This window comes from Musca domestica, unplaced genomic scaffold (assembly GCF_030504385.1).
Source record: "Musca domestica strain aabys unplaced genomic scaffold, Musca_domestica.polishedcontigs.V.1.1 10, whole genome shotgun sequence".
Taxonomy (NCBI): domain Eukaryota; kingdom Metazoa; phylum Arthropoda; class Insecta; order Diptera; family Muscidae; genus Musca; species Musca domestica.
Genome location: NW_026712115.1, coordinates 2,604,266 through 2,617,663, shown reverse-complemented (window position 1 = coordinate 2,617,663; position 13,398 = coordinate 2,604,266). Strand labels below are relative to the sequence as shown.

At 38.0% G+C, this 13,398-nt stretch overlaps 1 protein-coding gene across 1 annotated transcript; it reads left to right on the top strand.

Moving 5' to 3' along the window:
* Positions 1 to 311: 311 nt before the first annotated feature.
* LOC131803754 (uncharacterized) lies at positions 312 to 12,659 on the top strand. The gene is made up of 4 exons (XM_059125423.1): positions 312 to 716; positions 790 to 997; positions 11,390 to 11,509; positions 11,581 to 12,659. The coding sequence occupies exons 1-4, from the start codon at positions 365 to 367 to the stop codon at positions 12,569 to 12,571; spliced, it is 1,671 nt and encodes a 556-aa protein (XP_058981406.1). The 5' UTR covers positions 312 to 364; the 3' UTR covers positions 12,572 to 12,659.
* The last annotated feature ends 739 nt before the right edge of the window (positions 12,660 to 13,398 follow it).

Here is a 13,398-nt window from a genome sequence, read left to right as displayed (position 1 = left end):
ATTGAATCGATGAATATATTATTTAGGCAAATTTTAGCATTGCATATATCTGCGAAAGTCTTACATGTGCAGGTGGTAAAAATTCTATACATGAAACTCCAACATGGAATAAATTTATTTCATTATTAGGAAGTTGACTTTAAACAATTTAAATTGTTTGCATTTTCTTTCCATTAGCGATCACATATGACATCCGTAAAATCGACGCCTCTGTTTTATGTTGATTATTTTGATCTTATCAATGTCCCTAATCCCCCCAAAAATAAAACTTAACAAAGAAAACTTCCGATCATTTCATAAAACAAATTTTAAACAAACCACTAAACAGCAGTTGTCACCAAACCGTCCATCGAGACTGACGAATATGTATCCGCTCACCGCTACCTATTATGATGCAAAAGAAAAAATATGGTCTGGACCCCAGCGAAAAGATTTCTATAACAAGGACATAACATTGGGAGAAGTTATCTTTGAAGTTCTCAACAAATGCCCGGATAAGATTGTACAGATACACGATGTGACGCAGGAGAAATTGACGGCCCAACAGTTATTGGATCACTCGCGGGTGTTGAGTAAAAATCTCCTTAAATTAGGTCTCAAGAAGGGTGATGTTATTGGCCTGATGGCCAGCAATTGGACACATGTGACGACACTGATGTTGTCTTCGTTTGTGTGTGGCACCCCCGTGAATGCTCTGTATCAGAGTTTTGATAAAGGTAAGTGAGGAGGAAGTGAAAGACTTTTCGTTGGAATTAAAATTGATTTGGTTTCTTTCTACCATTTTTCTAGATTCTGTTGCCATGGTCTATAAGGTCACCCAACCTAAGGTATTATTTTGTGATGCCGAAAACTATCAAACTGCCTTGGAGGTCAACAATCAGCTACAGCTGAATGCTCCAATATTCGTAATGAATGATAACGACGTTGTGGAGGGTGTTGGACATATCAAAGATCTGTTGAAGTTGGACAATGATATCAGCGATAAGGAAAATTTTAGGTAAGTTATTTTTAGGGGTAGATTAAAATGTTGTGATGTCTGGGCTATAAATTAGAAATCTGACAGTATATTTGGAGGAGTAAATCATATGCGACATATTTAAATTTCATAAGGTATTCAGATAAACTAGATACAATGTCCCCATTGTTAGGTACATTATCCCCGTTTTTAGATAAATTTTTCGCGTTGTTAAATACGTTGCATGAAAATAGATACATTATCCACGTTATGAGATACATTATTCACATTCTTAGATACCTTATCCACGTTGTTAGATAAATTGTCAACGTTTTTAGGTACATTTTTCGAGTTGTGAAATATGTTGCAAGTCCATAGATACATTGTCCACGTTGTTAGATACATTATTCACGTTGCAAGATACATTAGTTTTATTATTCATTCTGGAAGATACATTACCCACATTGTTAGATACATTACCCACGTTATTAGATACTTTATCCAGGTTGTTAAATACGTTGCATGTAAATAGATACATTATCCACTTTATGAGATACATTATTCACATACATTATTCTTAGATACCTTATCCACGTTGTTAAATACATTGAAAAAGTTTTTAGGTACTGTTTTTACCTTTTTAAAATTTAACTTTCACTTCACTTTATCACGGCGGCGGGGTCAAGTATCGTGTTGATCGATTTTACGCAAAACTTCGATTGAATATCTCGTTCTCATCAAAGCCGTCACCAACTGCATTTTTGCTTTGACTTTTCCAATGCTGACTGGAAAAGAGATCGAAGACTTGTAAATACATAATAGTTTGGTACCGCTTGCGTATGCATGTATGTGTGCATATTAAATGCGTACCGCTACGGTACAGTGGTGCGCCAAATAAATAGCACGCACATTGTTGGGCAAAAAAATAGCAACATCTAAAATATGTTGGGTACATTCATGTACATGCCTCCCCCGCCGTGATATCTGTGAATCAAATGAGTTCAATTAGTGGGCATATTTTTATAGGGCCTGAAAATACATATCCTAGTTTGGTCTGGAACGCCTGGACGCCACCAATTCCGGCAGGAGTACAACCATCTTGTCGAATGACTGAGTAGGTATCTGCGCCCAATTCCAAGTCTATTGGTATGTTGCTGCGGGGGTCTGGGTCAGCGAGAGCTTGTTGCGTAAAGTAGGAAGTTGGGTCTTCAAGTAATGGGTCCGAATAGGGTTTTCGAGGCAAGTCATCTGATATCAAAGCGTTTACCTTTAAAGCCCAAGTGTTGTTTGGGTTTCTGGCCATGATTTTGAACGCTGCAAATCGTCTGTTTCTGTAGATAAATGATCTAAGGCCAAGTCTTTGGAACGCGGAGTATGCAATTTTCGACATGGATGCCGATTGGCAAATCAACGCTCTTACTGTCTTCCAGGTGTCAACACCTTCACTTGCAACACGTACCAAGGCGGTTGGAACAAAAACTAAATCCCAAGAAAATGGTGGTATTACTATGGGCGCAGGCTGCAACGTGTTGTCCAGCTGTGGAGCTCCATGGAGGAGAGTGTGGTGTCGATGGTCACATCTTCGACAACCGGTTAAACATGTACAATCTGGTGCCAAATGACTCCTTGCCAAGCAATTGCGGCAGTACCCTCTCCTCTCCACTGTTTCATACCGCTGGTACGGTGTCTGTTCTCGGAACCTGGGGCATGTATTTATGGCATGGTCGTCCTGACACAGCCCGCATGAGTACTGCCAGAAACTCGGCCGCTCTCGTCTACTCTCTCGCTGACCAGACCTGCTCCTCGATTGTTGCCTTCTTCGTTGGTGTTGCTGCGACTCGCTAATGCGCCTGTTTGGTGATACTTGCTGTTGTTGGGGGCGGTTTTGTTGCTGACGCCTGTTTGGTGATACTTGCTGTGGTTGGGGGCGGTTTTGTTGCTGACGCCTGTTTGGGGGTCTCACTTCCTCATCATCTTCCCACTCTTGATTTGGGAGGTAGGCCGCCATTTCTGTAAAAAAAAAGAGAGAGGAGTACAAAGTTTTTTTGAAGGGGGTCCGACTAGTCAGTCGGTAAATAGTTTGACGACTTTTGTAATGGGTCGGCTAGTTATGCCAAGGGAAGTTTTAATGTCTACAACTCTAATGTTATTGTCGACCCCCTGGTAAGTTTTGACAATGCGTCCCAATCTCCATTCTGTTGGCGACAACCGATCATCCCTTATGACCACTAGATCACCATTCTTTAAGTTATCCTTTTGATATTTCAATTTGTGTCTTCTATGAAGTTCACTTAGATATTCATTTTTCCATCTATGACAAAAATGTTGGGATATAACTTTGAGTCGCTTCCAACGATTAACATACGAAATATCAGAATCGGAAATGTCAGGTTCTGCTGGTTCGAGCAGAGGAGCTCCAATGAGGAAATGGGCTGGGGTTAAGGGAGCAATTTCATTAGGGTCGTCACTAGCAGGGCTCAAGGGTCTTGAATTGAGACAAGTTTCTATACGAATCAGTATGGTAGTAAATTCTTCAAAGGTATAATTAAGACTTGGGAAGCTTTTCCGTAAATGAGTCTTAAAGGATTTAACACCGGCCTCCCACAATCCACCCATGTGTGGAGCGCCCGGAGGAATGAATTTCCATTCCAAGTCTTGATGGACATTTTGATTAACGGCGAGAGTTCTAAAGTTTCTAAGGAATTCTGCTGCGCCCTTTTTTAGGGATTTAGCGGCACCCACAAGGTTCGTTCCATTATCTGAATATACACAGGAGGGACATCCTCTTCGACCTATAAATCGAGCGAACGCAGCTAAAAAAGATTCTGTGGACAGATCGCTGGTTGCTTCTAAGTGAATTGCCTTGGTAGCAAAACATATAAAAACGCACACGTATCCTTTTGTAACAAGACAAGCACGTCCGGTGAAGTTCTTTATATTAAAAGGACCCGCAAAGTCAACCCCAGTATTGTAGAAGGGTCTTGCAAGTGAAGTACGCTCAGGCGGAAGAGAAGCCATAATTTGATTTTGATTGTGTTTTCGATATAAGTTGCAAATTTTACAGTTGTGGATTGTTTTCTTGATTAAGATTTTTAATTTGAATATCCAAAATTCAGAACGTAGGATTCGAGACATGAGTTGATTTCCCCCATGTAAAGTTACTTTATGTGTAAATTCGACCAATAATTGCGACAATTTGGAAATGTAGGGTAGCAAAATGGGGTATCTTTCATTATATGTTAACGCAGGGGATTGTACAAGGCGACCATTTGATCTTATAAGACCATCTGTGTCTAGATACGGATTTAAAGTAACCAGACTGCTGCTAGGTGCAAGTTTCGCCTTTCTTTTTAGTAATTGATATTCTGTTTCAAAATAGTATTTTTGGGTAACCATGATAACTAGACGCTTAGCGTGTCGAATCTCTTCTTGAGAAAAATAGGGACAAGCTCTTAAATGCCGTTTGGAATAACGCATAACAAATGCATACGTTCTGTAAACTCGCTGTAACTTTGAGAAATTTTTTAAAGGATCTTTGTTTATAAGTTCTTCTTTGGCGTTACCAGTAATGGTTGCAAGTGTCAGTACTTTAGCTGGTTTCTTTTCTAAATTGGTATCTATCGGAATTTTATTCGAAGGCCAACTACCTTTTTTGTATTTTAACCATTGTGGTCCATGCCACCACAAATGATGTGTTTTTAAATCGGACGGTGAGCATCCACGACTTGCGATATCAGCTGGATTATCATCCGAATCAACATGACGCCATCGCTCATTTCCAACGTTTTCTATAATTTCGGAAACTCTGTTTCCAACAAAGGTGCTCCAGTGGCAAGGCGGTTTTTTAAGCCAAGCTAAAACAATTGTGGAAAACAAGATTCAATTTTTGAAATTTGAAGATTTGTTATTATGGAGTGGGTTAATTTTGACAGAAGTACAGCTCCGCAAAGCTCAAGTCGTGGCAACGAAATCTTTTTAATTGGTGCTACCCTAGTTTTGGATGCTAAGAGAAAAGTGTCAACACTATTATTGGCATGTTCGACACGAATATACACAGCGGCACCATATGCGCTCTCTGAGGCGTCACAAAATCCATGAATTTCAATTTGATTACTTGGAGTGTATTTGATCCATCTTGGAATAGTAAGAGTGTCTATTGATTTTGTGTTTTTTACGAAATTCTGCCAATTTGTTAGTGTCATGGGTTTTAAAGTATCATCCCATTCGATTTTGTCCAGCCATATCTGCTGCATAATTAATTTAGCAACCACGATTATCGGAGCTAGCCAACCACATGGGTCGAATAATTTGGCAATTATAGATAAAACTTCTCTCTTTGTATAATTTGACTGGTGTTCGATAGAAGGCCATGCAACTGAAAAACAATCTTCTGAGATCTTCCATCTGATACCTAAAGTCTTAGTGGACGCATTTTCAGATAAATCTAGCCAATTGAGTGGTAAAAGTTGATCCTCTGGCAAATCTTTGATTATTTTGGGCTCATTTGAAGTCCATTTTCTAAGTTGAAATCCTGCAGAGTCAAATGCAGAGATTAATTCTTTACGTGAGTCAATTGCTTCCTCAATCGAATGGTCTCCCGCAAGTACGTCATCAACATATAAATTTTGTAAGATAATTTTAGCAGCCTTAGGGTATGTGTCTTTAATGTCATCTGCTAATTGCATGAGTGTGCGGAGCGCTAGAAAAGGTGCGCAGTTCACTCCAAAAGTGACTGTCAAAAGTTCAAAATCTTCAACTGGGTCAAAAGGAGATTTCCTAAAGAGAATTCTTTGATAACGAGTCTGGTTTCTATCTAAGAAAATCTGACGGTACAATTGAGTAACATCAGCATTGTAAACGTATTTAAAGAACCTCCATTTTAGTATTTGTAGAACAAGGTCTTGCTGTAATATTGGCCCAGCGAAAAGATTATCATTTAGACTTCTTTTATTAGAAGTGGGACTTGAGGCATTAAAAACTACACGAAGTTTCGTTGTTAACCAATCTGGTTTGATGACCGCATGATGCGGCAAATAATAATTTGGGGTCTGGTCTATTTCCTCGAGTGAAAGTTTTCTCATGTGTCCCAACTCTAGGTATTCTAATATCGCTTTGTCATACGAGTCTTTGATTTCGGGAGTCTTTGACAGCTTTTTCTCCATTCTAAAGAACTGTGCGAGGGCTATATTTCTAGAATTTCCTAACTCCTCACAATTTTTAAAGGGCAGGGTAACAATATACCTCCCATCTTTATTTCTCTTTGTTGTTCGTTGGTAATTTTGTTCGCAGAAGGAGTCTTCTGACCTCAAAACTCTTTTTGGGGGCTCTTCCTCCTCCCAAAAACGTGTAATGAACTTTTCAATTGAAGTTGTGTTGAACAAGGAAACGTTATGATCATTTCCATGGGTTTCGGGTATTGGACCGCCTATTATCCAACCGAATACAGTGTCTTGTGCTAAGAATGAGTCAAGCAATTTTATAGGTGCACCCACTGTAAATATTAAGGGTCCTATATCCATCCCTATAAGGAGATCGACTGGTTGACTTATGTGAAATGTAGGGTCTGCTAAGTTAAGGCCCCTAATATTTGTAAGTTTAGTCTTTTCAATATTTTGTGGAGGTAAATTGGACGGAAGGGACTTTAAAACTAACGCCCATACGTCTAGCTCAAACTGTGGGTCTAAACGAGAACGAAGAGTGAAAAGGCAAGATTTTGTAGAAGTTTCCGAGACAATTTGACTAAGTCCCGTAACATGAACAAGATTTTTCTTAGTTGGCAAATTCAACTTGTTTTTAAGTTTTTCTGAGATAAAGGTGGATTGAGATGATTGTCCTCTAAACTGGATTTGTACAATTGCAGTGAAAAGCAAAGTTGCTCTAGGATTATGTTCGAAAATTCTATGTTCTTGAAGGGTCAGAGCTGTAGTATTTGCTGGTTCTGTGGACTGTACTGTTGTGTTAAGAGCTGAAGCACTAGTACTAAGACGTACTTCATCTCTAGCTATGTTGTTACTTTTGCTTATTTGAAGGTTCTCTGTTCCCTTGTGTAGCATGGAATGGTGTCTCATATTGCAAGACCGACAACCAAACCGACTTTTACATTCCTTAACGCCATGATTTGAAGAAAGACAATTATAACAAAGGTGTGAAACTTTTACAAAATGAATTCTGTCATTCACTGACTTTTCTATGAATCGAGGACAATCCTTTATAAAATGATTTGATTTACAAAGATGACAATTCTGTGTGACTTGAGTTCTTGGCGGTTGATTCGAAGTTTGTTTACTGGGTTTACCCCCTTGTGACTGAGAATTGGACCATGTATTGGTCTGAAAACTACTTGCAAATTTCAGTTTTTTACTAAATTCTGGTTTTTGTTGAGCATATTTTATGCTAGTGGGTCTAATATTCCCCACAGATTCTAGAGTTGTAAATTTGTGGGTCAGATAATTATTTAGTTGCTCCCAAGTAGGCAGTGTTTTGATATTTTCTAATGAATTTTCAAACTCTTCTAAGAAAGATCGAGGCAATTTAGAGGAGCAAAGATAAATAAGGATTGGATCCCAGCCTTTTACACCTACTTCTAGAGTCTCTAAAGTCTGAATGCAACTATTCATGGTGCGTTGAAGTTTTTGAATTGTGCTACTTGAATCATATGTGACGTGGGGTAGGTTAAAGAGGATTTTTATCTGCTCGTTTACCTGCATTCTTTTGTTTTCATAACGCTCGGTAAGATTTTTCCACGCCAAATCGAACCCATCATTCGTAAGTGGGACATGACTGATTACATCTCGCGCTTCTCCTGCCGTCTTTTGTGTCAAATGAAAGAGTTTTTCAACATTGCTTAGATTCGCGTTTTTTACATATATAGCTGAAAACAGATCTCGGAACGTCGGCCACTCGCTGTATCCTCCCTTAAAAATATCGGTGTCACACGGTGGCAATCGAGAAATCGGAGTGAATTCAGCATCATTGCTCACCTTGGGCGTAAGTGTGCTTTCTCTTTTCATTTTCTCTTCTGATTCTCTCTGCTTAGCTGTCTGGATTTGGCCATTAATTTCCCCTAGGGCATTTTTATATGAATTAATGGCCTCCATATATTGACTCCTTAATTTATTTTTATCAACTGGTTTCTCTCCTTCTTGAGGAGCATAATCCCGGCATTCCACATACGCTCTTTTGACTTGATCATAAATCGAATCTAACTGAACTCTCGATGCCTCTAATCTATAAGTGTCGTCTTCTGAGTTTGCTATGCTTAAGATCGATGCATAATCTTGCAGATCATTAACGCAATTAGTGAATTTTTCCCGATTTACTTTGTCCATAATTGTAGTGAATTGGGTCTGACTTTAGAAAAATTGTTGTTTTGACAATAAGTTGACAAAGTCGCCCAATAATGAGGACCAATCGCTTTGTTCTTGGGTTAAAAAACAGTATCGACAAATTTTGACGTAGCAAAACTTCGTTGTTTATTCCCAATAAATTTAACGACAAGAGGGTTATTTGTAGAGTAAATCGAATCAAAGAATCAGATTTTCTTGTAGGGTTTCAAAATATTGGTTGGCAAATATTTTGTTAAAAGAGCGCCATAAATAGTTAAAGGGTGCAAAAAAATAACCTTTGGCCAAAATTCGAAAGAGAAAAAAAAAATCCAAGAAAAAAATTGAAGAAAATATGTGTGTTGGGTTGTCCAGGCAAGAAAGAAAAACAACGACTTGTATATAAAACAAAAGTACGTTAAAATCTCTTTTGTGTTACTCTTTAACGCTGACAAAATTTCAAAAAATATATGGGTTTTGATTTCAAGTCAAAAGTTTGAGTAAAAAATCAGCCAATAAATCGTGATATCCCAGCAAACCGTTTCTGCATTAAATCATTCTGGGTCAAAAATTTCCACATTTTTCAACACAAATAGCTTTCAAGGGTCGTAAGGAGCAAAAAAATACTTAAGAATATGATTGCAATCAAATCATCAGGTTCTTTTGAAAAATAAAAATGTTTTTCAATATTTTTTATGGTGCGATAAGATTGGTTAAGAGGTTAAGGTGAGGTTATCTAACCTTCAATTTTTAACGCTTATCCACCTAACGCTTCTATTTGCAAAATATTTTTAGTGCTGAGTTTTTATTTCCAGTCCCAAATGCTCTGTATTTGGAAACCAATATGGCGTTATGTATAAATTATGTGTCTTATAATTTTCACAAGATAATAAAATGTGTTGAGGTAGAATTTTTAGGTTAACTAACCTTAAACCTTTTGTCGTCTGTCAACCAAACACAGTTTGTACAAACAACAGCAAACAATTTTGTTAATGGTTTGGAGTCAACCGTAGAGAAAAATATCAAAAGATTTCAAAATGGTATTTCAGCCAACTAAAGATGCCGAAAATTATCTTTCGTAAATCAAAATCTTATTCAATATTACAAAAATGTTTTTTAGAATTTGCAAAATTTTAAATGTATATATATATTTTTTTGTATATATTGGCTGGTGTCAAAACGAAATTTTATTTCTTTTGAATATTTTGTTATTTAAAAAATTTGAACCTCTTTAGGATTGAGATTATTTTCCATTCTCGAAGTTTTTTTTTTTTTTTTTTTTTTTTTTTTTTATAAATTTCCCAAAATAATATGGCGATAAAAGTATGTGTTTCGATGTGTGAGTCGATTTTTCCAAACAATTCCAAAAAATTCCCAACTATTTTCCAATTGTTTTCCAGAAATTCCAAAAAATTTTTCCAAAAAAATTATGGCGGACAAAGTTGTATATATTTTGTTAATAGAGTCTTTCCCATTAATTTATGTTCTTTTCCATTTGTATGAAGGCAAGGAGATAGGCAAAGGGTCCCCAAATTAGATTTACAAAAGGTGTCAATGTGTCAAATGATTTGGGAACCAAAGAAAGCACGAGGGTCTTTGTATTTGTTTTCGAATAATTTCCTCCAATGCTTTCTGGTTGTGTAGAAAAAACTGTATTTGTACTCACTTTGATCTTCTTGGTAAAGGGTGTGTGTGTCAAAAAAGTGTTGGGTTTCTCAGCTTACGTCTGTCCGTCCGCTTTCTCCTATCCCAGTTTTCACCTTTCTTGTTATTGTTGTTGTTATTTTTTCCGTACCGTGTACTGCGTTTGATATTTTTGTTATATGAAGTGTCTATATTTTGGTGTTAATAGTCACTAGTCTCTTTTTTCAATTCTTAAAATTTTCACTGTTCTTCGTTCTTTTTTGTTGCAAGAATTTTTCTAAATTCGTTAAACTTCACTCTCACAATTTGTTAATGTTAAGTTTTTCCTTAACCACACTTATTCGGCTCGACTAGGACCAAAATGTTTTTACCTTTTTAAAATTTAACTTTCACTTCACTTTATCACGGCGGCGGGGTCAAGTATCGTGTTGATCGATTTTACGCAAAACTTCGATTGAATATCTCGTTCTCATCAAAGCCGTCACCAACTGCATTTTTGCTTTGACTTTTCCAATGCTGACTGGAAAAGAGAACGAAGACTTGTAAATACATAATAGTTTGGTACCGCTTGCGTATGCATGTATGTGTGCATATTAAATGCGTACCGCTACGGTACAGTGGTGCGCCAAATAAATAGCACGCACATTGTTGGGCAAAAAAATAGCAACATCTAAAATATGTTGGGTACATTCATGTGCAGGTACATTTTTCGAGTTGTTATATATGTTGCAAGTCCATAGATACATTATCCACGTTGTTAGATACATTATTCACATTGCACGATACATTAGTATCATTATTCGTGCTGGTAGATACATTATTCACATTGTAAGATACATTATCCACGTTGTTAGATACATTATCCTCGTTGTTAGATACATTATCCACGTTGTTAGATACATTATCCACGTTGTTAGATACATTATCCTCGTTGTTAGATACATTATCCACGTTGTTAGATACATTATCCACGTTGTTAGATACATTATCCACGTTGTTAGATACATTATCCACGTTGTTAGATACATTATCCACGTTGTTAGATACATTATCCACGTTGTTAGATACATTATCCTCGTTGTTAGATACATTATCCACGTTGTTAGATACATTATCCACGTTGTTAGGTACATTTTTCGCATTGTTAAATACGTTGCACGTTAATATATATATTATCTACCTTATGAGATACATTATTCACATTTTAGATACATTATCAACGTTGTAGATACGTTATACATGTTGTGAGATACATTATTTGTATTGTTAAATACGTTGCTCTTCAATAGATACATTATCCACGTTGTTAGATACATTATCACAGGTCCTAGTTATTAGATATATCATCCTAGCTATCATGTACAATATCCACGTTACTATATATTACTCAGATACTTCATAGATACATTTTCCACGGCGTAATATCTGTTTTGTTAATCACATTTACAACCTCTCTTTCTTATTTCAGATTCCCTTGCTACGAATTGAACGGAGACGATACAGCCATGCTGTTGTGTTCTTCTGGCACCACTGGCGCTCCCAAAGGAGTTAAATGCTCCCATCGAGCATTGCTCAATCAGAATGTATTGTAAGTACCACCGCTAGCTACAACAACCAATACCTACATCTCACATTTCACATCTAACCTCTCCCTCACAGTCTAACCCTCAAACCCGACTCGGTGACATTCACCTTCAGCGCCATGTATTGGGCATCCGGTCTGTGGACATTGGTGCATTCTTTAATTCTCGGTTCGCTGCGCATTGTTACCACTCGGCCCTACACCCCGGAATATTTACTCGACTTGGTGCAGCAATACAAAATTACCCATGTTCTTTCGAATAATCAGTATATGGCTGAATTGGCACAATATGAAGATGTGCCAAAAATACAAAAGTGCTTGGAATCCATTGATACGCTGTTGGTAGGCGGTGCCAAGGTCACCTTGGGCCTGCAGGAGAAAATGCATCACATTTTAGCGAAGAATCTAAAACGGTCCGGCTTTGCTGTGGCCTATGGCATGTCCGAATTGGCTGGAATGTTGACGATTAATGGCGGCTATGTGACAGAACGCCTAGTGGGCTCCGAGGGAAAAATTCTTGCCAACAAAAAAGTGCGTATAATCGACAAACAAGGCCAAGCATTGGGGCCTAATCAACATGGAGAGATTTGTATTTACTCACCCTATCCCTGGTACGGTTATCACAATAACGAGGAGGCCACGCGCAAGGCTTTGCGGGATGGATGGCTGTACACCGGAGATATTGGCTATTTCGATGAAGAAGGCTTCCTGCATGTCTGCACCCGAGACAATGATGTCTTTAAATCGAGAAATTTCCAAATCTATCCACAACTCATCGAAGAGGTTATCTATCGTTTGGCGGGCATTGCTGAAGTCTGCGTTTTCGGTATTCCCGATCCGATTGCTACGCATTTGACGTCTTGTGCTGTGGTACGTTCTCAAACGGCAGAGGGTTTGAAGCTGTCAGCCAAGGAAATCGATCAACATGTTAAGGCCCATATGGGCAGTATGTACCACTTGGCTGGCGGTGTTTATTTTGTAGATGCCATACCGAAGACCGGTTCGGGTAAAGTCCAGAGAGCCAAGGTACTGGAGCTTGTTATGAAAATGAGAGAAGAAAAGGCCTAAATGTAAAACTGTGTTCATTGTTATATAAATAAATAGATAGATAATAAGTCAAATTACTTTTAATAATTAATTAAATACAATATAAAAATCTTGGTGCATGTACAGGGTGAGATAAAAAACCTGCAACAAAGTCAAAATCCATAATTTTTACATTTTTTAAAAATTTTGTTGAATGGAAGCAAATATGTTGGAAATAGTGTCAAATTTTAGAATAAGTTTAGATTTGTTCGAATTGGTCACCTTTGGCATGAATTATGGCCTTCACAGGCTGCCCGAATGTTGCTCTGCGGTATTTTGGCCCACTCCCGGCGAAACGTTTGTTTGAACTGATCGACACTTTGGTATTTTTTTACTGCCAACCTAACTTTCCAAAATACTCCAGACACAATAGTCCAACGGATTGGTATCCGGAGAATTTGGTGGCCATTGTGCGCTGGAAATTAAGCGAGGAACTTCAATTTGTAACCATTCTTGGGTGGTGGCGTGCTGAGTGCGATGGTGTTGAGTCCTGTTGGAAGGTCCAAGGTCGGCGCCAAAATGTTTGCGTTCTCGAGGCATTAATACTCCCTCCAGAATGATGCCACGGTCGATTAATACGAGCGGAGAGCGACCATCGTCTGTTATGGCGGCCCACACCATCACCATGGCCGGCGCTTGAGTTCTAGTGGCCAACCGAAGGTGCACATTTTCAGCTGACCTCTTTGGCATGTAAACACGATCATTTTGTTTGTTTACAAACAGCTTGATAATAAATATTTTTTCATCAGAGAAACCCAAATTCGGCTCTTTTGAGTCTAGTTTCTTTCTGTTGCGGAGTAAGTTCTTGA

Excerpts from the sequence above, each read along its gene's own strand:
- LOC131803754 (XM_059125423.1), top strand. The coding sequence starts at position 365 with ATGTATCCGCTCACCGCTACCTATTATGATGCAAAAGAAAAAATATGG. Across the intron at positions 998-11,389 it reads AGCGATAAGGAAAATTTTAG|ATTCCCTTGCTACGAATTGA; the intron begins GTAAGTTATTTT and ends TTCTTATTTCAG. Across the intron at positions 11,510-11,580 it reads TTGCTCAATCAGAATGTATT|TCTAACCCTCAAACCCGACT; the intron begins GTAAGTACCACC and ends TCTCCCTCACAG.